Below are 21,309 nucleotides of genomic sequence, written 5' to 3' on the forward strand. Positions count from 1 at the left end.
GGGGGACAGTTGAAAGAGGAGAGCTCAGGATAGGAAGGCTAGGGTGGGTATCAAAAATGTCATCCCTTTCCCAGTTTTGCCCTGAGCTGTGTTTGTTGTTAAGAAGTAGAGATGGGGGGGCGCCTGGGTGGCGCAGTCGGTTGGGCGTCTGACTTCAGCCAGGTCACGATCTCACGGTCCGTGAGTTCGAGCCCCGCGTCAGGCTCTGGGCTGATGGCTCAGAGCCTGGAGCCTGTTTCCGATTCTGTGTCTCCCTCTCTCTCTGCCCCTCCCCCGTTCATGCTCTGTCTCTCTCTGTCCCAAATAAATAAATAAACGTTGAAAAAAAAAAAAAAAAAGAGATGGGGCCAGACTGACATGTGAGAGACTAGGTGGTTCCCAATCTCTGGTGCCTTGTGTAGCCTTTTTACAGGGTTCTCACAGATCTGAAACAAACTGGCGAAATAAGGACAGTGGAATGGTTTTATTCATAAAGTTCAATATAGTGCTTTAAGGCAATGCCATTTATTTGGAGTGTTAAAATTCTTTCTTTCTTTCTTTCTTTCTTTCTTTCTTTCTTTCTTTCTTTCTTTCTTTCTTTCTTTTTCTTGCTCTCTTCTTTCCCTTCCTTCCTTCCTTTCTTTCTCTCCTTGTATGAAGTGACCATGATAATAAATAAGTTACCTTTTAACATCAATATTAGCAAAGTAAAAAGTTGATAACCTATGTCAGTCCCCTGATATATTTTTAAATTTTTTAATGTTTATTTATTTTTGAGAGAGAGAGAGAACGCACAAGCCAGGAGAGGGACAGGGAGAGAGGGAGAGGTAAAATCCGAAGCAGGCTCCAGGCTCTGAGCTGTCAGCACAGAACCTGATGCAGGTCTCAAACTCATGGACCGTGAGATGTGACCTGAGCTGAAGTCGGACATTTAACCAACTGAGCCACCCAGGAGCCCTTGTCAGTCCTCTGATATTATTTTCATGAATCTAGAAGTCCAAACAAAGATGAGTAGAAAAGGATGGATGTCTTTTATAGGTTTGACTTTGAAGGAAAACTGTGCTAAGGAACTGAGATGATCATTATTATAATGATTGTCATGATTTTCATTCATTTGTTCCTTATAAACCAAGGAGGAGGATTAAATAAGGACTGTTTTCAGAAATGCTTTGGGATTACAGACCCAAGTTCACCAGAATGTACTAAGGCATATATACTTTTTATACTATAGTAGCTTTAAAAATTTTTTTCTTCTCAACATTTGTTTATTGTAAAAAAATTAATATAGAAATGAAAGTCCCTGGGGTGCCTGTGTGGCTCAGTCGGTTGAGTGTCTGACTTCAGCTCAGGTCATGATCTCACGGTTCGTGGGTTTGAGCCCCGCATCCAGCTTTGTGCTGCTCACACATGCTCTCTCTCTCTCAAAAATAAGTAAACATTAAAAAAAAAAGTGAAAGTCCCTTCTAATTTCATCTCAACAGAAATGGCTTGCTGTATCTCTGCATGGTTTTTAATGTAAAAATCAATGCTATTAGCATGAAAATATCAATATGTACAGATTGTCTATCCATTTTATACAGTATGTCTTGTTTCCCTCATTTTGGAAGGCAACCTTCAGTCTTGCTATTAGCTTCTTTTCTCTTTCTACGTCTTAATTTCTGCCATCTTTTCTATTAAGTTTAAATTGTCCAAGCTGAATGTGCATTCAGTTCTACATCTGTACTTACGTCTTCCATACTTTGTCTATTACTTGATTCTAAGCATTGAAAATCAATAAATGGTATTTATATTATTATGAATGTAAAATATTATTTAGCATAGAACCAGAAGGTATATTGTGATTATTTTTCCTTTTCCCAAACAGTTTTACTGCAGGAATTCCTAATTATTCTCTCTCTCTTTTCTACCATTTGAAGACAAATGGTGATGTCATTAGAAGCTGAATACTCCATAATGTCATGTATTTGTTTTCAAGTCCTCTTTGTCTGAGGACACCTCCTTCCTAGAGCCCAGTCTTCCTGCTCCAGGCTGGACTGGCTCCTCTCTAGGCCCGCCACTCACCTCTCACACAGGGACCTTACTTCTGAGTGGAGTGAAACTTTTCCTATAGACTATGTCTTCTTCTCTCCTGTTGTAATCTCATACATTCATCCTCAAGTAACTTCCTATGATAGGCGCATGGAAGTAATCTTGCTGACATTTTTGGCCCTCATACTGCATTGATAGTATTATTGGGTGTAGAAATCTAACTTAAGCATAAGATCTCTTCAGAAGTTTATAGGCATTAGTCTATTATCTAGTGCTTTTAATGAGAACTCCAATACCAGTGTGGTTCTAATTTTTTTTATGTTCATATCACTTGTGTCTCTCAAGCTTTTGTGATTTTCCTCTAATTTTTGTGTTTTGAAATTTCACAATAATGTGTCTAAGATAGGGTTATTTCATTGTAGGTGCTCAGTGGACTTCTATAATTTGTCCTTCAATTTTAGGGAATTAAAAGTTTATTTCTTTGGTATTTTTTACCTTCATTTTTCTGTCTTTACTTTCCAGGAAACGTAGATATTAGACCTCCCGGATGCATACCCTGTATCTCATATCTTTCACTTAAATTTCCTGTGTCTTTGGTGCACATTCAGGTAGATGTTCCTTGACTTTGCCTGTATTAAATTTTTTCCAATAAATATATTTTTATTATAAATCACAGTATTGCACTGAGAAAAAGGAGTGTGTACAGGTAGCTTATTGGGAATGTGATCCCAGAGAGAAGGTATGAGGAACAGAGGGATGAAGTAGGAAATAAGGGAAAATAAGTGCAAGGATCAGCTTTTGAGTTGACCACATGGACAAGCAGCTATTTCCTGTTCATCTTCAATTTTCTCAGAATCCTTAAGAATTCTAAGAATTGTCCATCCAGGAGACAAAAATCAGAACTACTTCTCGATCAATTCCCATCACTAGTTAGGCAAGGGTGATCCCATGGGCAACAGCTCCCTAATATATCTCTAAATTTTCTCCAGAGTGTCTGACTGAGTGGTCAGTAGTCTACTTAGCATCTCCTCTTAGAATTTCCATGGGTATCAGATTCTCCACTTTGTTGCTTATGGTTCCCGAATATGCAATTTGCAGTTTGTCTCCCTAGCCATAATCTAAGCTTCTTGAGAACAGGAGGAGGTGTGTCTTCTCTTCATCCCTTTCTGCACTTTATGCGTATTAGTTGGTTAAGTCATTGAAATTCAACAGCAACAGGCCAAGTAGTTGTCTAAGTGTATCACAGACCAGCGGCGGCAGCAGCAGCAGCAGCACTTGGGAACTTGTTAGGCAGACCTACTGAATCAGAAACTCTCTGCCCACTATTAAATTTTTTATTTGTTTCAGCAATCGCATTATTTTACTTCTAAGAACATTGTCTTCTTCTTCATTCAATTTACCAGTAGTCTACTCTTATCTTATGTATGGATCAAATATCTTCTGGAAATGTCCTGTGAATGAAAAATTCTTGTTTCCTCACTGATTTATCTGTTTTCTCTGGGAACCTCTCTCTCTTTCTCTTTCTGTCTCTCTCTTTTGTTTGCTTTTATACATTGATCTGGTTGCTCTAGGATGTCCTTACATGGCTGGTGATTGTTTGCAGCTTAATCATATTTAATAATGAGGCAGTAGAAAAGCTAACTATGAGGCTATGTATCTGTGAGTGATATTTTAATAGGCAGATTTTACTTTACGGGAACATAAGAAGTTACATTTTTTTTGTAAAAACATGGAGGATTTTGGTCTTGGGCATTAATTCTCACACTAGTTGCCTTGGTTTCTCCCTAGACAAACTGGGAAATATTTTGGTGAAGATTTTTAATCCATGCTCATATTTTTGTTCTGTATCTCAGTCTTAGCTGCCACCATAGCGGAAATGTCTGTGTCCTGAGGTTGAGTTCAGTAGGTCAGGTTGCATCTTCTATCACTTTGCTATCCACATACAGTCTTCAAGAAAAAGTTTTTAGTTTGTTGATTATCTTGTGCTATATTCTTTATGACTGTAGGTTTCTATTTTTTATTTACTTCCTATCATCTGATGGGAGTCTCAGGAAGGGGAGGATATTAATATAAATATGCAGATGTACCGTTATGAATCAAAGTCCCCCTTAAATATTTTATATACATATTTACACCTGTATTTCTTTATCAACATCAAGTTGAAGTATCAATAGTCTCCACATGCTAACAATATAGAACATTTAATTTGTTTTTACTTCCTTCCTTCTTCTACCTCCCATGTTTTGTTGGAATTGTTGAAATTTGAGTATGTATATAGTATCATTGCTTTGTTCTTTTAAGTGTTTTTTTCATAACAGTTACATTTAAGCTTCATAACCTCATAAAGAGCAATTATTTAGACTTAATTCAATTTGTGCTATTTTCTTTATCACTAATTCTTGTGATACATAGTATATAGATACACCTGATATAATATGTCCTTCCTTTCTTGAGTTCTGTATTCTGACATACATTTTTATTTGTTTGTTTGGAGAATTTGCTTAGATTTTATGCAGGAGAAGGTATGTGAATGGTGTATTTTCTGAGTCATCGTCTGTTTGAAAATGCCTCTTTTTCCCTCGTGATAGTCTGGCTAGCTGTAGAATTATAGGACTACAATATCCTTTTCTTTTTTTAAAAAAACATTTTTTTAATATTTATTTATTTTTGAGAGAGAGAGACAGAGTGTGAGTGGGGGGAGGGGCACAGAGAGAGGAAGAACAGGATCTGAAGCAGGCTCCAGGCTCTGAACTGTCAGCACAGAGCCCGATGTGGGGCTCGAACTCACGAACCATGAGATCATGACCTGAGCTGAAATTGGACACTTAACCAACTGAGCCACCCAGGCACCCCTCCAATCTTCTTTCCTTAGATCAGCTGGGATCTCAAGCCAATCTGCTTCTGATCACTACTTTACCCATACCTCTTAGTTTTCATCACTATTTTATTTAATGTCAGGACCAGTTTATTCTGATGGCTCAGCTTGGTTGACCTCTTTTGAGCTGCTAATTTGTCCCATTATTTTTCTTTGGTTGTCAGTTTATGTGTTCTTACTGGCCCTTCATAGTTCAGGGGGACAACTACTGTGCATCTGCCTGTGTGTAGTATATGGAAGCTCAAGCCTTTCATTCATTGGACAATAATATTTGCCATTCCAAAACAAGTATTTAGGCTTGCATGGATCCCTTAGAATTCTAGGTGTACAGCTGGGATGTCTTCTGGGGGTAGGGATGTCATGGTATCTTGTATCTGATGTCTGCAAGATCAAGGATATTGCTACACTACATCATGTTCAGTGGCTGCATCTAATAGCAGGTAGAAGAGAGTTCTGATGGTCAGACCTCACTGCAGGGTCTTCTAGGCCACATCTTCCCTGGAAGAATGTACTCTGTGGCAGATCTGGAGGCAGTTTTGTGCACAGTCACCCCCAAGCAGCAACACCTCCAGGGATCTGGATCAGAACTGGGTTGCCATTTGCCTCCTTTCATCCCTGAATCACCATCTGGTTATTCTCTTGGCTCTTGGACAGAAGGACTAATTATACTTTCCCATTTTTCAGAAAATTTATCTTTAGAATAATTATTTTTTTGATGTTACTATTTTTTTCAGTTTTTGTTATGAAATATAGCATAAATGCCAAAGAGTATATATAGTGAATACATATGGTTTCAGGATCAATCATAAAACAAATGGCCATGTACCTACCACCTAACTTAAGAAATCTCTTCTAAGCAAGGCTGTTATGTGATTCTAAGCTGATTCTCCTCCCTTTCCTAAAGTCATGGGTCTGAGGTGGGTAGTATCTGTGGCCCTCGTGACTCAACAGGAGTTTTCTAACACTTCTTTCTGAAAAAAGAGAGAAAAGTGTCCAGAGGGTGCCCTGAGTTGTTTAAAAACAGAAGCCCAGATGATTTTGCTTTGTGGTTGGTATGTCTGTGTAGGTCACTACTGGTTTCTCCTCAAAGGCATTCCCTGGCCCATTGCTAACCCACATGGTACCTTTGTGTGAATAAGAAGAAATCACTTCTGCCATTTACTAGAAATTCTCTTTAATACCTATCTGCACAAAAATCTATAATGATTATGAATGTGACTAGCACCTCTAGAGCTTATAGGACACAACCATAATTCACGGTAAAAGTAGTAGGTGGCCATAGAGCTCTTCAGGTGGGCATCATCAGGCATTTACTCAATGCCTACAATGTGCCAAGTGTTCTTTTAGTTGCTTGGCATTCAATGCTGAGATGGATGGGATTCCTGCTCTCATAGATCCCCCATGACTGGACTGGTGAGCAAGCTGTTTTTTGGGTGCATGAACTGGGAGTCAGCTAACAAGCTTGGGTCATTCTTGTGTTGGGTCAGGTCCCTATGGTTACTAGCAGAAGTGGGTTAATTTAATTTCATTTATTTAGCATGTTGTCTATGCCACGTCAACCCTGAGAGGTTATGCTGTACCAAAGTGATGAGTTCAGAGCTTAAGTCCAGAGTGACCATATTCCCTGGTTTGCCCTGGGTACTGGGTAAAGTCTCTTGTCCCAAGTGATTATTAACATCACACCTCTCTCTCTTAAAGGTGTCCCAGCTTAGGACAATAAATTATATGGTCATGTGTATGAGTCAACTGTTTTTGCCATGGTAACAAACTCCTTCAAAATATTAGCATCAACTAGGGTTTGCTCATGGATTTGTAGATCAGCTGCAGCTCTTCCCCAGTCTGTGGATAAGGTTTAAGCTTGCTTCTCATTCTGGACTTTGGGCCTGTGCCACAAGTCTTCCCGTGATAGTAACTAAGTTGAAAGACTGGGCTTTATTTAAGATTTCTTCTCCTGGCAGAAGGTGGGAGCCAAGAGTCTTCTGGTCAGAGCTGGCATGGGCCATATCTCCTTGGATTTTATTGACTAGAGCAAGTCACATGGACAAAATCAACATCAGGGGATTGGGATTTATGCTCTTTCCTTGGTATGGGGGCACTGTGGGGGGAGAGAGTGAATATTTGGTGAATAACAAAAGAATTATCACATTACACTCCTAAACCTACTGCTTCCCAGTGTGTCCCAACCCCAGCCTTTGCTGGTGTTTTCTAGTAGTGTCTGTGTTAGGAAAGTGCCACAGTGATGAACAGGACATAGGAGTTTTACCTCCATTTGGATTACAGAATGTATTAAGGGATTTCACTATGGTATGGAGCCTGTTTTGTTTTTGTGTTTTATTGGACTAGTTGGGAGTTGATGTTTGCTGTGGCTGATTAATGAGGATAAAGTCTCCTCCTTTCTGTGTCCTGAGCACTACTACCTATCCTAGGAGTTTGCACAGATGAATTTCCCATACTCCCGTGTGAGCTGATGGAACCCAATGGAGCCTGTGGCCATGCCACGCTCTCTTCCTACCTCATGTTGGGGCTCCATGAGGTGTGATTTCTAGTGCCCTTTACTCTGCCCCCACTGACTCTACTCCCTGTCCTCATCCTTGCCCTTGTTTCTCTGCACCTGGGAGTTTTAATTTTTATTGTTTCCTTAGTGTCCCTTCATTTGCTTGTCTTAAATGTTCAATACTAATTGGATTTTCCTTTAAAACAATTCTAGAAACCTCTCAATGTTATACTGGTTCACTGATGGATTGATGGAAGTCATCCTTGTTTCACATTGTTGTATAGTTTGCTAATCCCCTTTCAGTGGGACTTGAGGAGAGAAAGGTGGCAGATTTGAGCTTACTTACCCATGTGAAACTGGAGCCCCAGTGTTGTCGAGCAGAGACAGAATATTATTTCACTGAAAAGGCAGAGATTGATGGGGAGGCGTAGAGGAGATACATTACCTCCATCACCAGTCCTAGCAGCTGGCATTCTCTCAAGAGCCATTTTTCATGAGGAAACTGCTTTATCATTTCATAAGAATGATCAAGTACCTTCAGAGTCATGTTGAAAAGCACATGGATGGTGGGTGGTCAGCGTGACTCAGTAGGTAAGTGACCTGCAGTAGGAGCTCACATGCCTCAGCAGAAATGTCAGTTGTCTCATGTCATGGATTATCGGTATGCTGTGGATAATTAATATTGGAAAATTAACTTATTCCTAATTTTCTTCTTCATGAGAATATGAGTCTATGAGGAAGGTATGGAATGTGCCTTTCATGTTCCCCATTGTACTCTCTCCAAAACCTAGCCCAGTACCTGGCATGTAATGGACATTCAGAAAACTTTGGCTGAAGCAATGCAAATATTGATGATGGACAGTAAAGGCAAAGCCTGGGAGAATCCTTGGAGCTCCTGCATGTGATGGAGTGCAGTAAGGGCAGGTGGGAGTGTCCTTTAAAGTAGGGCTTACAGCCACCCAGGAATGAGTTCAGGTTGATGCCTTAGCCTCCCTGGGTCTACTGTAGCGTGGAGTGGAAGCCTGGAGGGAGTTGGGCTTTGTTCTGGGCGTTAAGGGCACAGCCACTGCACTGCCACGGACCCTAGCTGAGGCCATACAGTCCGGGCCTCAGATGCCGTGGTTGCCTTGCCATATTTGCTCACTCTCACCACTTCAGCACATGCCCGCTCACCTCCAAAGGCCAACCCCTGCATTTATTTGAATGTTCGATTTTTCTGGCCACTGAAGCTTACTTTGCCACTCGTGCTGCAGGTGGGAAATGCCCCTTGAGAGCTGCCCTCCAATCCATGACTGAAGGGAGCTGACATTATAAATAGCCCAGCCCCTTGCCCCTTGGGTAATTGGCTTGGTAAAGCCCCCTTCGCTGGCTGCCTTCCCTGGATCACTTCCTTACTCCCCTACCTGTGTTTTCTTCCCCTTCTGAATAAACCACCTGCCCTTGAATACTTGTCTCAGGATCTGCTACTGGGGAAACCCAAACTACGGTGGTCAGCACTGGGTCCTAGGTACCTGGCCACTGGATGGGGGTATTCTTGAGGCTTCAGAGGACTTGAGCTTCATTTTGCTGAGACCCTTAAAAGTCAATGTCAAAAAGAGAAAGAAAGCACTCTAGTTTCTCTTGTATTAGAAAGTTGTTACTTAAACAATTCCCAAATTTCATTATACAGCTCTCTGAAATGATCGCGTAATTTTTAAGGACAGTTGAAACTGCCCTGCTCACAAAGCCTCAATGATTTGTATTGCTGTGGTGTAGGGTCTCAGTTGACTTGGAGGGCATTCCTAGTCCCCCTGAATATACCCCGTCTCTTGCTAGAGCAGACTGTTCATTGTTTTGAATCATGGCCTGCATGTCACTTTCTCTGTGCTGTGTCTGAGTCTCACCATCCCTGCGCCAGAATCAGGTGACCCGGCAGCATCCCTGGCCTATCTCCTGCAGCCAGCTCCTGAGGGATGAATGGATTAAAGGGTCATTCTGCCTGCACTGTGCAATGGATGGGCACAGGACGAGCAATCACACTGACCTTTGATCTTTGCTTCTTTGCAGATATCTCAGTGAGCCTGCTGACCCTTGTGGTCACTGCCTGTGGCCTCGCGCTTTTTGGCGTGTCTCTCTTCGTGTCTTGGAAACTCTGCTGGGTTCCATGGCGAGAACGAGGCCTGCTCTCTGGTAGCAAAGACGACAATCGGGAACCTCTTAACTACACGGACACAGAGACCAATGAGCAGGAGAACAGTGAGGGCTTCCTAGACCCTCCCACCCCCTGCCCTGACTCTTCCATGAAGATCAGCCACACCTCCCCTGACATTCCCCTCTCGACCCAAGCGGGGGGCCAGGAGAACTGTGCCCATGGCGTCCGTGTACAGCGCCAAGTCACAGAGCCAACCTCGTCGGCCCGGTCAGTAATGCCCCCTTCCTTTCTGACTGCAAGGCAAGGACCACCTCGTTCCCCTCTATTGGCAGCAGTAGTGTTGGTTAGCCAAGGATCCTGTAACTGGAATTTCACATGTCCATTCAGTTTCAGAGATGCGAATATGGGAAAATGTGGTGCTTCCTATGCTCCAGTGAGGCTCCTTACTTCTCTTGAGTTCCCTGTGTAGGGTCCACAATAATAATAGTCCATAATAATAATAGTTACATTGCCAAGATTAACCATGACAAGTACTAAGAACTTTATGCATTGTTTTATTATAGTTCACAACTTTGCATGAGATGCAAAAGTTATTTTCATTTCACAGAAGAAGAAACTTAAGTCAAAGAGTTTAAGTAAAAACATCATAGATTGGTATGCATTCAGGGTTTGGACCCTGATTCAACCAACACCAGAGCCTGAGACCTCTTAACCACTCTTCCCACTATCCTCCTAGTGCTATTGGACTTATTCTCTGTGCCTCTGACCTAGCCTAGCTGTCACACAGGCTGTCTTTGTAGTCCACAAAGTGGTTGGAGGTCTTTGTCCATCTTCAGCCTTTGTAGGCCTAGAGTACCCAGGCCTCGGGTGACTTTCTTTCTGTGGGCTACATGCTCCGCTTTAAGCAGTAGAGAAATCATGTAGTGCAGTGATAAAAACCCAGGGCTCTGGGGTCAAGTGAACTGGCTTTACTTACATGTATGACATACTGGACACATTACTTAACCTCCATATGTTTCCATTTCCTCTTCTGTGAGAGAGAAATAGTGATAATACCAACATATAGGTGCTTTTAAGAATGAAGCAATAACGTGCACATCCTGTGCTTTACATAGGCGGCACCTGGTAAGTATTCCAAAACGTGAACGGCCATTTTGATTTCCGTGTTGTTTTTGTCGTGATCATTCCCCTGTGACTGGCCTCTTCCAGGACTCAGATGTTGCATAAACATGCCTTTCACGTTAAACAGACAATTCTCAATCCCCGGATATCAAAATTCACTTTCGACAGGAGTTTTCAGGATAAGAGATACAGGAAGTAGCTTTTTTAAAATGAAAATATTTGCTTGAGCAATAGCCAGAGGAATAGCATGTGCTGTTATTTGGAGAGTGCGAGCACAGTTTGGGGGCATTTTTTAAAAATCTTTTTTATTTGTTCTCTAGAAACAGAAGTAAGATTTTACCCTTTTTTATGTTAATCAAGTTTATCCTAGAGACTCTGCTCATTCACATTAAGTGGGATGGAATATGACAGTTTATAATTTAATTTTTCCACAAACCTATTTTAGCATCATTTCCAATTCTGAATCAAAGAGCTAAACCTAAAATATTCCTCTGTGAGGAAATGGATGGTTGTTTGCCATTTGATTTAGAAGAACTCCTCAGATTTTATCACTAGGATTTCTCTTTAGATATGACTTAAATATAGCTGGAGCTCTGTTTGATGCTGTCATGGCGTTCATGCAGTGGTGTAGACTTGTAATAAAATCCCTTCACTATTTCAATAACTGGAGTCTTTCAGATGGAGTATCCATTGAAATTGTTTCCTATTCGGTTTTACTCTGAATGCTAATTTTTCTGACCTAGGTCCCATCAATACAAGGTGATAGTACTGTGCTTTTATTAGATTATGGATCTGAGGACTCTGCCATGATTCTAATGAATTGATAGCAATCATATCACTATAATTATCACAGTATTTATTCTAGGAAAATATATAAGTACTCTACTTATCAAGAAATGTATTTCATTTAAGAATAAAACCTGTAGGGGTACCTGGGTGGCTCAGTTGGTTGAGCATCCAACCCTTGATTTCAGCTCAGGTCGTGATCTCATGGTTTGTGAGTTCGAGCCTTGCATCGGGCTCTGTGGTGACAGTGGAGCCTGCTTGGGACTCTTTCTCTCTCTGCTCCCCACCCCCAAAATAATTAAATAAACTTTAAAAAAAACTTTAAAAAAGAAAGAATGAAAATTGTAGTATCTTCACCACTGATTTATGGAAATTGGGTAGAAGGGGAAAAAAAGAAGAAAGCGAAGGAATTATTTCTATAAAATGAATTTACATTTAGATTTATTTTAGTTTGAGAGTCATGTAATTATCTTTCTGATGGGCAAAATCAAGTTTAGTAATATCTGATCTACCGTAAGAAAACTAAACTCTTTCCAGCTGTGTTGATCTAATACTGATAATTTGTATCATTGTGCATTTAAAACATTCTTACCTAATTACTACCGACCTAGTTTTATGGGTTATGTCGGGAAATACATATGTATTAGTTATGGTCTTATCATAATGAGTGGTATATGGTCTTCTCATTCTTTAGGAATTGTGTTATTTATGAACACACACAAAACAGTTTTACTGACAAAATGAGAGAAATGAATGAAATTTCCTTCACGTTCCAAAATTTTTAACATTCTTTTTAAGTAACGTTCTCGATACTGATTTGGGGAGGGAGAAGGTACTGTGCTGAGATGGCTCTAAACAGTCTGCTCTGCTAGTTCTTATTTCTTCCTTTTTTTCTTATAATGCTCCTACTTCCTCACTGTAATCACTTTCCTTCTTACTGCTTCCTTCCTGCAGCTGTCTGGGGACTTGTCCCCAGAGTCCCAGGACAGCTCCTTTACCCAGAGCACATAAGCCTTAGACTCCCAGTTAAGGGCATCCCCACTGTCCCTGCAGTCCATCAGCATAGCTTCTGTCACAGCACTGACATTGGAAAGCTCACCCTCTCCTGGCCTCTTGATCATGAATATGTGCAGCTCCCACCAATGTCTATGGAATGCCCTAAAGATGAGTTTTGTCTTCTCAGAAGGTTTCTAGTCAGGACGACTTCCTGTTGTTTTCCCACGATCAAGCACATTAACATTCTGTTTCTAGCTAGCAAAGTCCCTGTTAATTCTTTTCAATTTTAGATGAAATCCCTTTTGTATAATACTGGAAATATGGATTTGTTTTCAGAATGCTTCAATACCAGAACATTTTAAATATCTCTATTCCAAATATATAAAAATCCCTAGGTCCTCAAAATAGAAGGAGCCTTTGCAAGGCATCTAATGCATTTCCTGATTCACATCCCAAGATGAAAGTCCAACCTGTTTTATTAAGTCGTCTCAAACTTCTTATATAACACTTTGGTTTTATAAAAATTTCAATTACCACACTGCCATCTCTTTATCAGGCCTGTTAGAACCTGTGTGTTATTGCCACAGTCTACTTCTGTCAGCTCCCCACCTCAGCACCATGCAGCACTGCCCCAGAGGACAAGGACTCACTAGGAAGCTTTACCTGGAAAAGCTCATCATGTTCCAGCTACACTAGCCTCTCTCTCCATGCCTTCAGTATCCCCTGCCTTTTCCTGCCTTGAGGCCTTCACGAACAAGCTGTTCCTTCAGCCTGGAGTGCTTTTCTTTTTCCCCTCCATCTCCTTTGCAGCTTTAATGTCCCACCTAAAGCATCACCTCCTCAGAAAGGCCTCCCCACCATCCTCTCTGAAGTGTGTACTCTTTCCTCCACTCCCTCCCACTCTGCATTCTCTCATATGTCGCCTTGCCTGCATTTCTTCACAGGATCAAACTCTCTTTCTAACTAAATGATTATTTGTTTGCTTGTTGCCTGTACCCCTTCTCTAATCTAGGAGTTCTGTGAACTCAAAAACTATAGCCGCTCTTTTTCCCTATATATCTAACACCTAGTGCAGCCCCTGGCATAGAGAAGACTTTTTCTTTTTTCTTTTTTTAATGTTTATTTTTGAGAGAGAGACAGAGAGACAGAGCATGAGGGGGGGGAGGGGCAGAGAGAGAGGGAAACAGAATCTGAAAAAGGCTCCAGACTCAGAGCTGTCAGCACAGAGCCCAACGTGGGGCTCAAACTCATGAACCGTGGGATCATGACCTGAGCCAAAGTCAGACACTTTACCGACTGAGCCACCCAGGCGCCCCTAGAGCAGACTTTTTCCATGAATAGCTGACAGAATACCTTCATCAGTATCCAGCCACTTTTATCATGTTCCACTGACAAGAATGGCAAAAGGCTAGAAGTATAAACCCAAAGAAGGGCCTATATGGGATGAGGCCGGTGGAAGGCCTTTTTCCCAAGTCTTACCTGACTTCAGAGCCTTACACTTAGGCTTTTGGCCTTATCTCCAAACTAAGCAAGCCACAGATTCACAGAAATATACTGACAGAGTTGAAAGAAGGTGACAAATATTGAACTTTATTTATTTATTTATTTATTTATTTATTTATAGTGTTTATTTTTGAGAGAGGGACAGACAGAGTGAGAGCAGGGAAAGATCAGGGAGAGAGGGAGACACAGAATCTGAAGCAGGCTCCAGGCTCTGAGCTGTCAGCACAGATACTGAGGTGGGGCTCAAACCCAGGAATTGTGAGATCATGACCTGAGCCAAAGTCGGATGCTTAACTGACTGAGCCACCCAGGCACCTCGACAATTATTGAACTTTAGATTCGGGTCCCATCACTGGCCACAACTCCAGTAAGTGGTATGCTGAGACTAAATGTTGTAATTACTCTATGAGGACCACAGTTCTATTAAGGTATGTTTGTGTGTGTGAGTTGAAAACATTTTTTAGATGTGAACATTTAAAACACAACAGTGTTTTGGATGAGTCTTAGATATTTCTCCAAATTTTAATAAACTGACAGCTTGGAAAATGGAAGTTGCTTAGACTTCTCTCAACTCCCATGAGGTTCTCAAACTGTATATAAATGTGTATTTTCTCTACTGGGGTTTAATTATTGGAAATTGTTATTTCCTTGGCATTCATCTATTTATTCTAGACACTTGTATTAAGCATCTTCAATGTGAAAAGTTCCATATCATATACTGGTAGTAAAGAGATGAAAAAACATATATACATATACATATACATACACAAACATATATATATATATATATATATATATATATATATATACACACATATATGCATATATACACATACATATATGTATTGCCCTGACCTTAAAAGGTCCACATCTTAGTTGGGGAAATAGGCAAGAAAAGCCTATTTCCAATTATGCACATTAAAGTAGTCAAATTGTTTTCTAGAAGATCATTCTGGCAAGACTGTATAAGAGGCTTGAGGTAGGGTGAAGACTGGCTATAGTGGCTGATTCAGGTCAATAATGATGAGGTCTGAACTCCTGGAAGCAATGAAAGTAGAAAGAGGCATGAGTTGTGAGCTACTTCAGAGAAGGTGTTGGTGGACATAGGATCATCTTAGAAATAGGGAATAAAACATTGGAAGATGACACCAAGATTTCAAACTTGTTTAACTTGGGAGGTGTGGGAGGAAGCAGGTCATGCATCAGAATATCCAATTGCACTTGACCCTACACCTCCACTGGCCAAGGTGTGATGGTTACATCTTTCTTATATCACTCACCCTGGAGACCTCTGAATCCTGCACTGAGAAAGATCCCCATTTCCTCCTGCCCTGTAGTGAGTTCACTTCTGAGACCTCTTCCGTGTCTGCCTACAGCTCAGGACAACCCAACCTCTTCCTCTCTGTCACCTCGGGAGTTTTCAAGAAGGGAAACAATCCCATCCCCAGCGTTTCCAAACTTCCCTGTCTCGACTTGAACCTAGTAAAGAAACCCATGTGGTTCTGAAATCATAGTTTGCTTCTCTCTTTCCTTTCCTTGAACCTTGAAGCTCTGTCAACACTAGTGCCCCAGAACCAGGGAAGGGATAGGCCAAGTTTCACCTCTAAGATGGGGTCACTGAGATGATGGCAGGTAGAAGAGTGTAATTTGTTTGTAGTTGCACAGGATATTTGGAGGTGCAAAGGATAGTGGGAATGATGACTGTCTGCTCTCACCCAGAGCCTAGACAGAAGATGTTGGCATATATGAGGAGAAAGCTGTGGGGACAGAAGGGTTGAAGATCCAATTCTGCTGAAGAGCTGGTTGCCAAGGTGGAAACTTGCTTGATTTCCCTACTGAGGTCTACAGCACCAGCTTGGAAGCTGATAATATGAGGCCAAGTTAAGTAACCAGGCTCAGTGAGAGTACCATTTCCTCCATGACAGTTTCCCAAGCCAGAGGCCTCTCTATCTGTCTCTGTGGCTCCCTAACATCTGGTCAGTTCTTTCCCTCTTCTGACCTGCTGTGTGTTAGTGTTTGACTATTTTATCACTCTCCTGGCCAGCCAACTCCTTGCAGGCAGTGGCTAGGCTTTGCCTGTCTGTGCCTTCCACCCTACCTGACCCTTTGCTTTGCACATTCGTATTTGGTAAATTGTGGTAATGTCCTCTTTCTTAAAATCCAGTGGAGGTAGTTGGCTTTTTTGGTGATGGTTCGGGGACCAAGAGTTTGTTGGAGGACTCAAAGTGGGACCTTGGAACCAGCTAACTCAAATTTGAGGAAAGGAGAGGAGGAAAAGCTTTTTTTTTTAATTTTTTTATTTAAAAAAAAATTTCTTTTTTACATTTGTTTATTTTTGATAGAGAGACAGAGCACAAGTGGGGGAGGGGCAGAGAGAGAAGGAGACACAGAATCCAAATCAGGCGCCAGGCTCCAAGCTGTCAGCACAAAGCCAGACACGGGGCTTGAACTCACAAACTGTGAGATCATGACCTGAGCCAAAGTCGGATGCTTAACCGACTGAGCCACCCAGGCGCCCCTGGAAAAGCTTTTTTATATCTGGGCCCCTGCCTCTGCTGACCCTTGGCTGCATCTCAGCACAAGGCTCAGATTCCTTCAGGCATTAAAGTGTTTTTGAGTTTGTTGTAGGAAATCTGCTTTACAGATTTTGTTAATCATCTTTGAAATAAGGATTTCTCCAGGCTCAACCACCAATCTTCCACCTCAGATCTGGGACAAACACATCCCCGATCTTTCACTTCTCCACAACAGGAAAATGTGCTCTGCCTGCACTCAGGGAAAGTGGGAGGTAGGGGGAGCTGAGGGTCTCAATCCCAGTGGCTGGCTTCTCTAAGACAGCGTCAGAGTGTGACTTATTTACAGAGGACCCCATCTCTCAGCTTTCCTTTGCACCCCCAGTCTTTGGAAACCATTTCTTTTCCTTCCTTTAATTGTGCACATTAAGTCCTGAGAATACCAAAATACAGGACTCCCCAAACCTACTCAGAGGACTGTCTGCTTCAGATCTCTCCTTGTCACACTCACTCTGTAGCATTAAAATTCCAGACCCTTGCCCTGGATTCCTGTGGTCTACTGTAGTCAAGGGCCACCTCCTTTGACCATTTTTAGAACCACCTCACCTGGGGTGACAGGGGCCAGATCACAATATTCTGTTCCATATCTTTCCTTTCTCTTGCTTTGGACTTGCCTTTCGATCCCACCTCCATGTGAATAGCCTATGAAATTATGGGATATTGATTTTCCATTTCTTCTCCTTTGTCTTCTTCTCATCCCTGCGGCGGCTTCCGTGCCGTACTTGCTCATGTCTCAGCCAAGAGAGCTGCAGAGATTATACAGGGAGGTGGTGAATTACCCTGGTTCCTACTCCTTTGAGCTTCTTTAGTCTACCCGCCCACCCCTCCGCCCCCCAACTCTGGTAATCCCTGACTCTCTCCTGAAAGGAAATTGAAAGCGATTGAAAGAGAGCCCCAGGGAGTGAGAACTGTCATGGCCTGTTACAGTCTGTGCTGTCTGCTTTAAGCCACCACCTTCTGGTTGGATTCAACTGTTTCCCTAATAGTGTGATCCTGAATGGAAGAAGAAGTATTGGGAATGAAACTAGTGATGGAAAACATTTGGGTAGATAATAGTGTTCATATCTGTGCTTGGTTTTTAAAAGGAATCTTCAGCTATATCAGAATTTTGAATGGAGGCATCCTGTGCGGTTGGGATCTTGTTTGGTCTTTGAAGTAAGATCTCTTCATGATGCCCTCCCCAGTCTACTCCCTCAACCCCCTGGCAATCCATTGTGGTTAGGAAGAGCCGAGCTCATGGGACTCAATTCTCTTCAGATTTACTGTCTAAGAAAATGTACAAGTAAAACAGAATATGTGCCATTGCTAAACAGAGTCGTGTATTTTAAATTAAAATTAAAATTTGCATGGCAGGCCTAGTCCTACATATAAGACAAAATGTTGCTGTGATGAGTCTAAAGCCAGTACTCAAAAAACCCAAAGGTAGGTTGTTATGCACAGAAAGTCAGCTCAGCAACCAGGTTGGGAGAAAAGTGGTAGCAGAGTGGCGGGGTTGGGTCCGGTGTAGACCCAGGACTGGTGTCCCATCAGACATTGGTCCAAAGAAGGTGGGCCTTAAGGAAGCACTTTTAATATTTAAACAGCATCACTAGACGGTTCCTGGAATGGCTTGTTGTAAGTGGGAACTGACACCAGCCCCAAGTAGGGCCCTTGTTTGAATCTAGACTGGAGGGAAAAATCAGTAGCAGGTGCCACAACTGGTACCACCCCTTGATGGCCTTTGCATAGAGCTGGACACGTGCTGTTCCCTGCCAGTCCCTTCTGCCCAGAGATCCCAGTAGAGTGAGACTGGAGCTCTGTTCCAGCACTGCAGAGGGTCAATGTCTGGACAAGGGAGTGACTGAGCTGTATGAGCACAGACAGCTGGTTTTAGGTGTTTAGCAGCATCCCCTGACTGCCCTCCCCCTACTTGAAAAATCGTAAGATGCAGAGAAAACTTAAGATTGTGGATTTCTTTGTAAGAAATTAAAATCTGACAACAGAATCTTTCAGACCACATGGTTTTTGCACATATGGGGATGCATATGCCTGGGATGTGTCTGCCTGCGGTGGACTGGGTTGGCTCCGACAGGTACATGTGATCGTTCTGTGATTGTGCTCTTGTTGTACCATGTGGGTGATCAATTAGTGACCAGGAGCATAGGTTGCTGAAGCATAGGAAGGTATGCTGAGCATAGGAAGATGAAGAGGAATGGTTAGTATAACAACATCTGTGTTACCAGGGAGAATAATTTCAGACATGTTTGGGGGTCTGTTAATCCCATTTTCCATCTTTATTTCATAAAGTAGTCTCAAGAAAGGAAAAGAAGACAAACTCAAATGTTTACTCTGCGTCTCGAACTATTTGTAAGTCCCTCAGAGACAGCCTGGCTGTTCCCTTTCACCTACTGGTGGACAGAGGCTACTTTAATTAAGGTTATTGGGAGACACCAGAAAAATATGGTATAATGACTCTGAGCTGAAAACAAACAAAAATAATATGGAAAACAACCTTGTGTGTAATGACTACTCTCAATTTATGAGGACTCGCACAGATAAGGCAGGTTTCATAGAGAATTTCCGGGACACTACTAACCCAAACCAAAAAGCTTCTAGGGTAAAGACTAGATTCTGTCAGCAGATACTCACTTTGCCAATATCAGTATCCAACCTTCTTTGAATTCCTGTATACGTTTGTAGTAGCTTACCTTTAATTGTTATGCTGTTAGTGTTTATTGCAGAAGTAAAGCCCTTGCTCCTGATCACTAATCACCCACATAGTATGACAGAAGCACTGTCATGGAGTTGCCAGTGGCACCTGTCAGAGCCAACACAGTCCAGCACAAGCGGACACATCCTGTCACCTACATTCTCACAAGAGCAAGAACTGTGCTCTTGTGAAATGCTTTCATTTAAACCAGTAAGAATTTCTTTACCAATAAAGTTATAAGCCAGAGACAGGAAATGCTATCTAATTTAGAGACAGATGCATTCTTCTTAAGGCAACAACACATAGCTAACTATTTCAATTTCAGGATGATATTATATATAAAAGGTGAATAATTTTATTTTTAAAGCAGTTTGTACAAATCTTTACATTCCACCAACTGAATAGGCTTCTTTATTGGCATAGTAGTTTAGAAAGTGCATTAAACCTTTACAGCTCCAAGGTCACGTGGCAGTAGGTTTGTTTCCTGATACCAAGCCTCGATTTTGAGCCTCAAGCCTTGGGGAACAGCTTACTCACATTGATGAGCCTTTTGAATTTAGGCCAAAAAAAACAAAAAACAAAAACCCACGGATCTGAGCTTTTAACAGTGCATAACTGACTACCTCGAGCCCAGGCACAAGTTTCTGGAAGACCCGTAGCTATTGGGGTTGTAACTTTTCTTCTCTCTTCCTCCTCACTCAAGGCATAATTCAATCCGGAGACAGCTCAACTTGTCAAACCCAGACTTCAATATCCAGCAGCTTCAAAAACAGGAACAGTTGACTGGAATTGGCCGAATTAAACCGGAGTTATATAAGCAGAGGTCACTAGATACTGATGATGGGACAAGGAGTAACAGCAAAGCCTGTGGGAAACTGAATTTCATTTTGAAATATGACTGTGACTTAGAGCAGCTCATAGTGAAGATTCACAAAGCTGTCAATTTGCCCGCCAAGGACTTCTCTGGGACTTCAGATCCTTACGTCAAGATCTATTTGCTTCCTGATCGGAAAACAAAACACCAGACTAAAGTGCACAGAAAGACCCTAAACCCTGTGTTTGATGAAGTGTTTTTGTTTCCGGTTCCCTACAATGACCTTGCAGCACGGAAGCTTCACTTCTCTGTGTATGACTTTGACAGGTTCTCTCGCCATGACTTGATCGGCCAAGTGGTGGTGGATCACTTCTTAGACTTGGCTGATTTCCCCAGGGAGTGCATCCTTTGGAAGGATATCGAGTATGTCACCAATGTAAGTCCAGCATTTCTCCATTTGGGGGGAGGCTTCTTGGTCCGCATGCATACAGATTACTTACACCTTATTTTATTTTGGGGGCAAAGTATAAAATTCACTTCCATGTCTGGATAGCTGTTGTTTCAGAACCTTCCTTGTAACTTCCCAGAAGCGGACCTTTAATAGTATTCATTTTAAAAGTTCCCGGAATTGCTCATGAAAACAGTATTAAAGAGCAACGTTCTCTCTTTTCTACTTTCTAATTCTTAGCTATTCCCTAACTGGCAGTAGATATTATCTGCCCTCCTTGCCACATTTTCTGTAGAGCTTTCTTAGGTTATTTGTGCTAAATGGATCCTGGCATCCTATTCGCTGTAATCTGCAGCTACGAGACCATTGCCAGGCTCTCTGAGAGCATTATGTCCTTGCCTGTGTGCCCAGGTCAGCTCAGTTGCATTTCCCATGATCAGATCTTCAACTTGAATCCCAGAAGTGAGAATGGTTGACAAGAGTTTGTACCACATTTGTAAATACAGAATCAAAGTGACAGGGAGTTCAGTCTGAAAAGATCTGCAGATATTGGCAAAGCTAATCAATGGAAGGTCAAATCCAATTTAGAGCTCAGGAGAGAGGTCTGAAAGGCTACGGCAATGACACCACAAACCCATGTTTACATTTTAAATGAGATTGCAGTGGTGATATTATTACTCCATTTACATCCTTATCACTCTCCTGCAGACATGTATTGACACTGCTGAAATAGAAGGAAAACTGGACTTTCTTGGGTAATGCTGATATTTTAGAGCCACTTGCTTCTTACATCGGTCCAGATTCCTTCAGGCAACTTTGCTCGCACATCTTCTAGAATGCGAACCCTTCTGAGGCCAGCATAGTTTTCTTT

The 21,309-nt window shown here is 41.9% G+C and overlaps 1 protein-coding gene across 1 annotated transcript in view; it reads left to right on the forward strand.

Annotated features, from left to right (window-relative positions):
- The window catches only part of SYT9 (synaptotagmin 9), a 150,512-nt gene that overhangs the window by 48,539 nt on the left and 80,664 nt on the right, over positions 1–21,309 (forward strand). Inside the window, exons 2-3 of the mRNA XM_047072010.1 lie at positions 9,423–9,774; positions 19,880–20,426. Coding sequence (XP_046927966.1) covers positions 9,423–9,774; positions 19,880–20,426 — 899 coding nt within the window. The remainder of the gene's footprint in view (positions 1–9,422; positions 9,775–19,879; positions 20,427–21,309) is intronic.

This window comes from Lynx rufus, unplaced genomic scaffold, assembly GCF_022079265.1.
Source record: "Lynx rufus isolate CCGP_SWC_20201006 ecotype Redwood Valley unplaced genomic scaffold, mLynRuf1.p SCAF_9, whole genome shotgun sequence".
Classification (NCBI taxonomy): domain Eukaryota; kingdom Metazoa; phylum Chordata; class Mammalia; order Carnivora; family Felidae; genus Lynx; species Lynx rufus.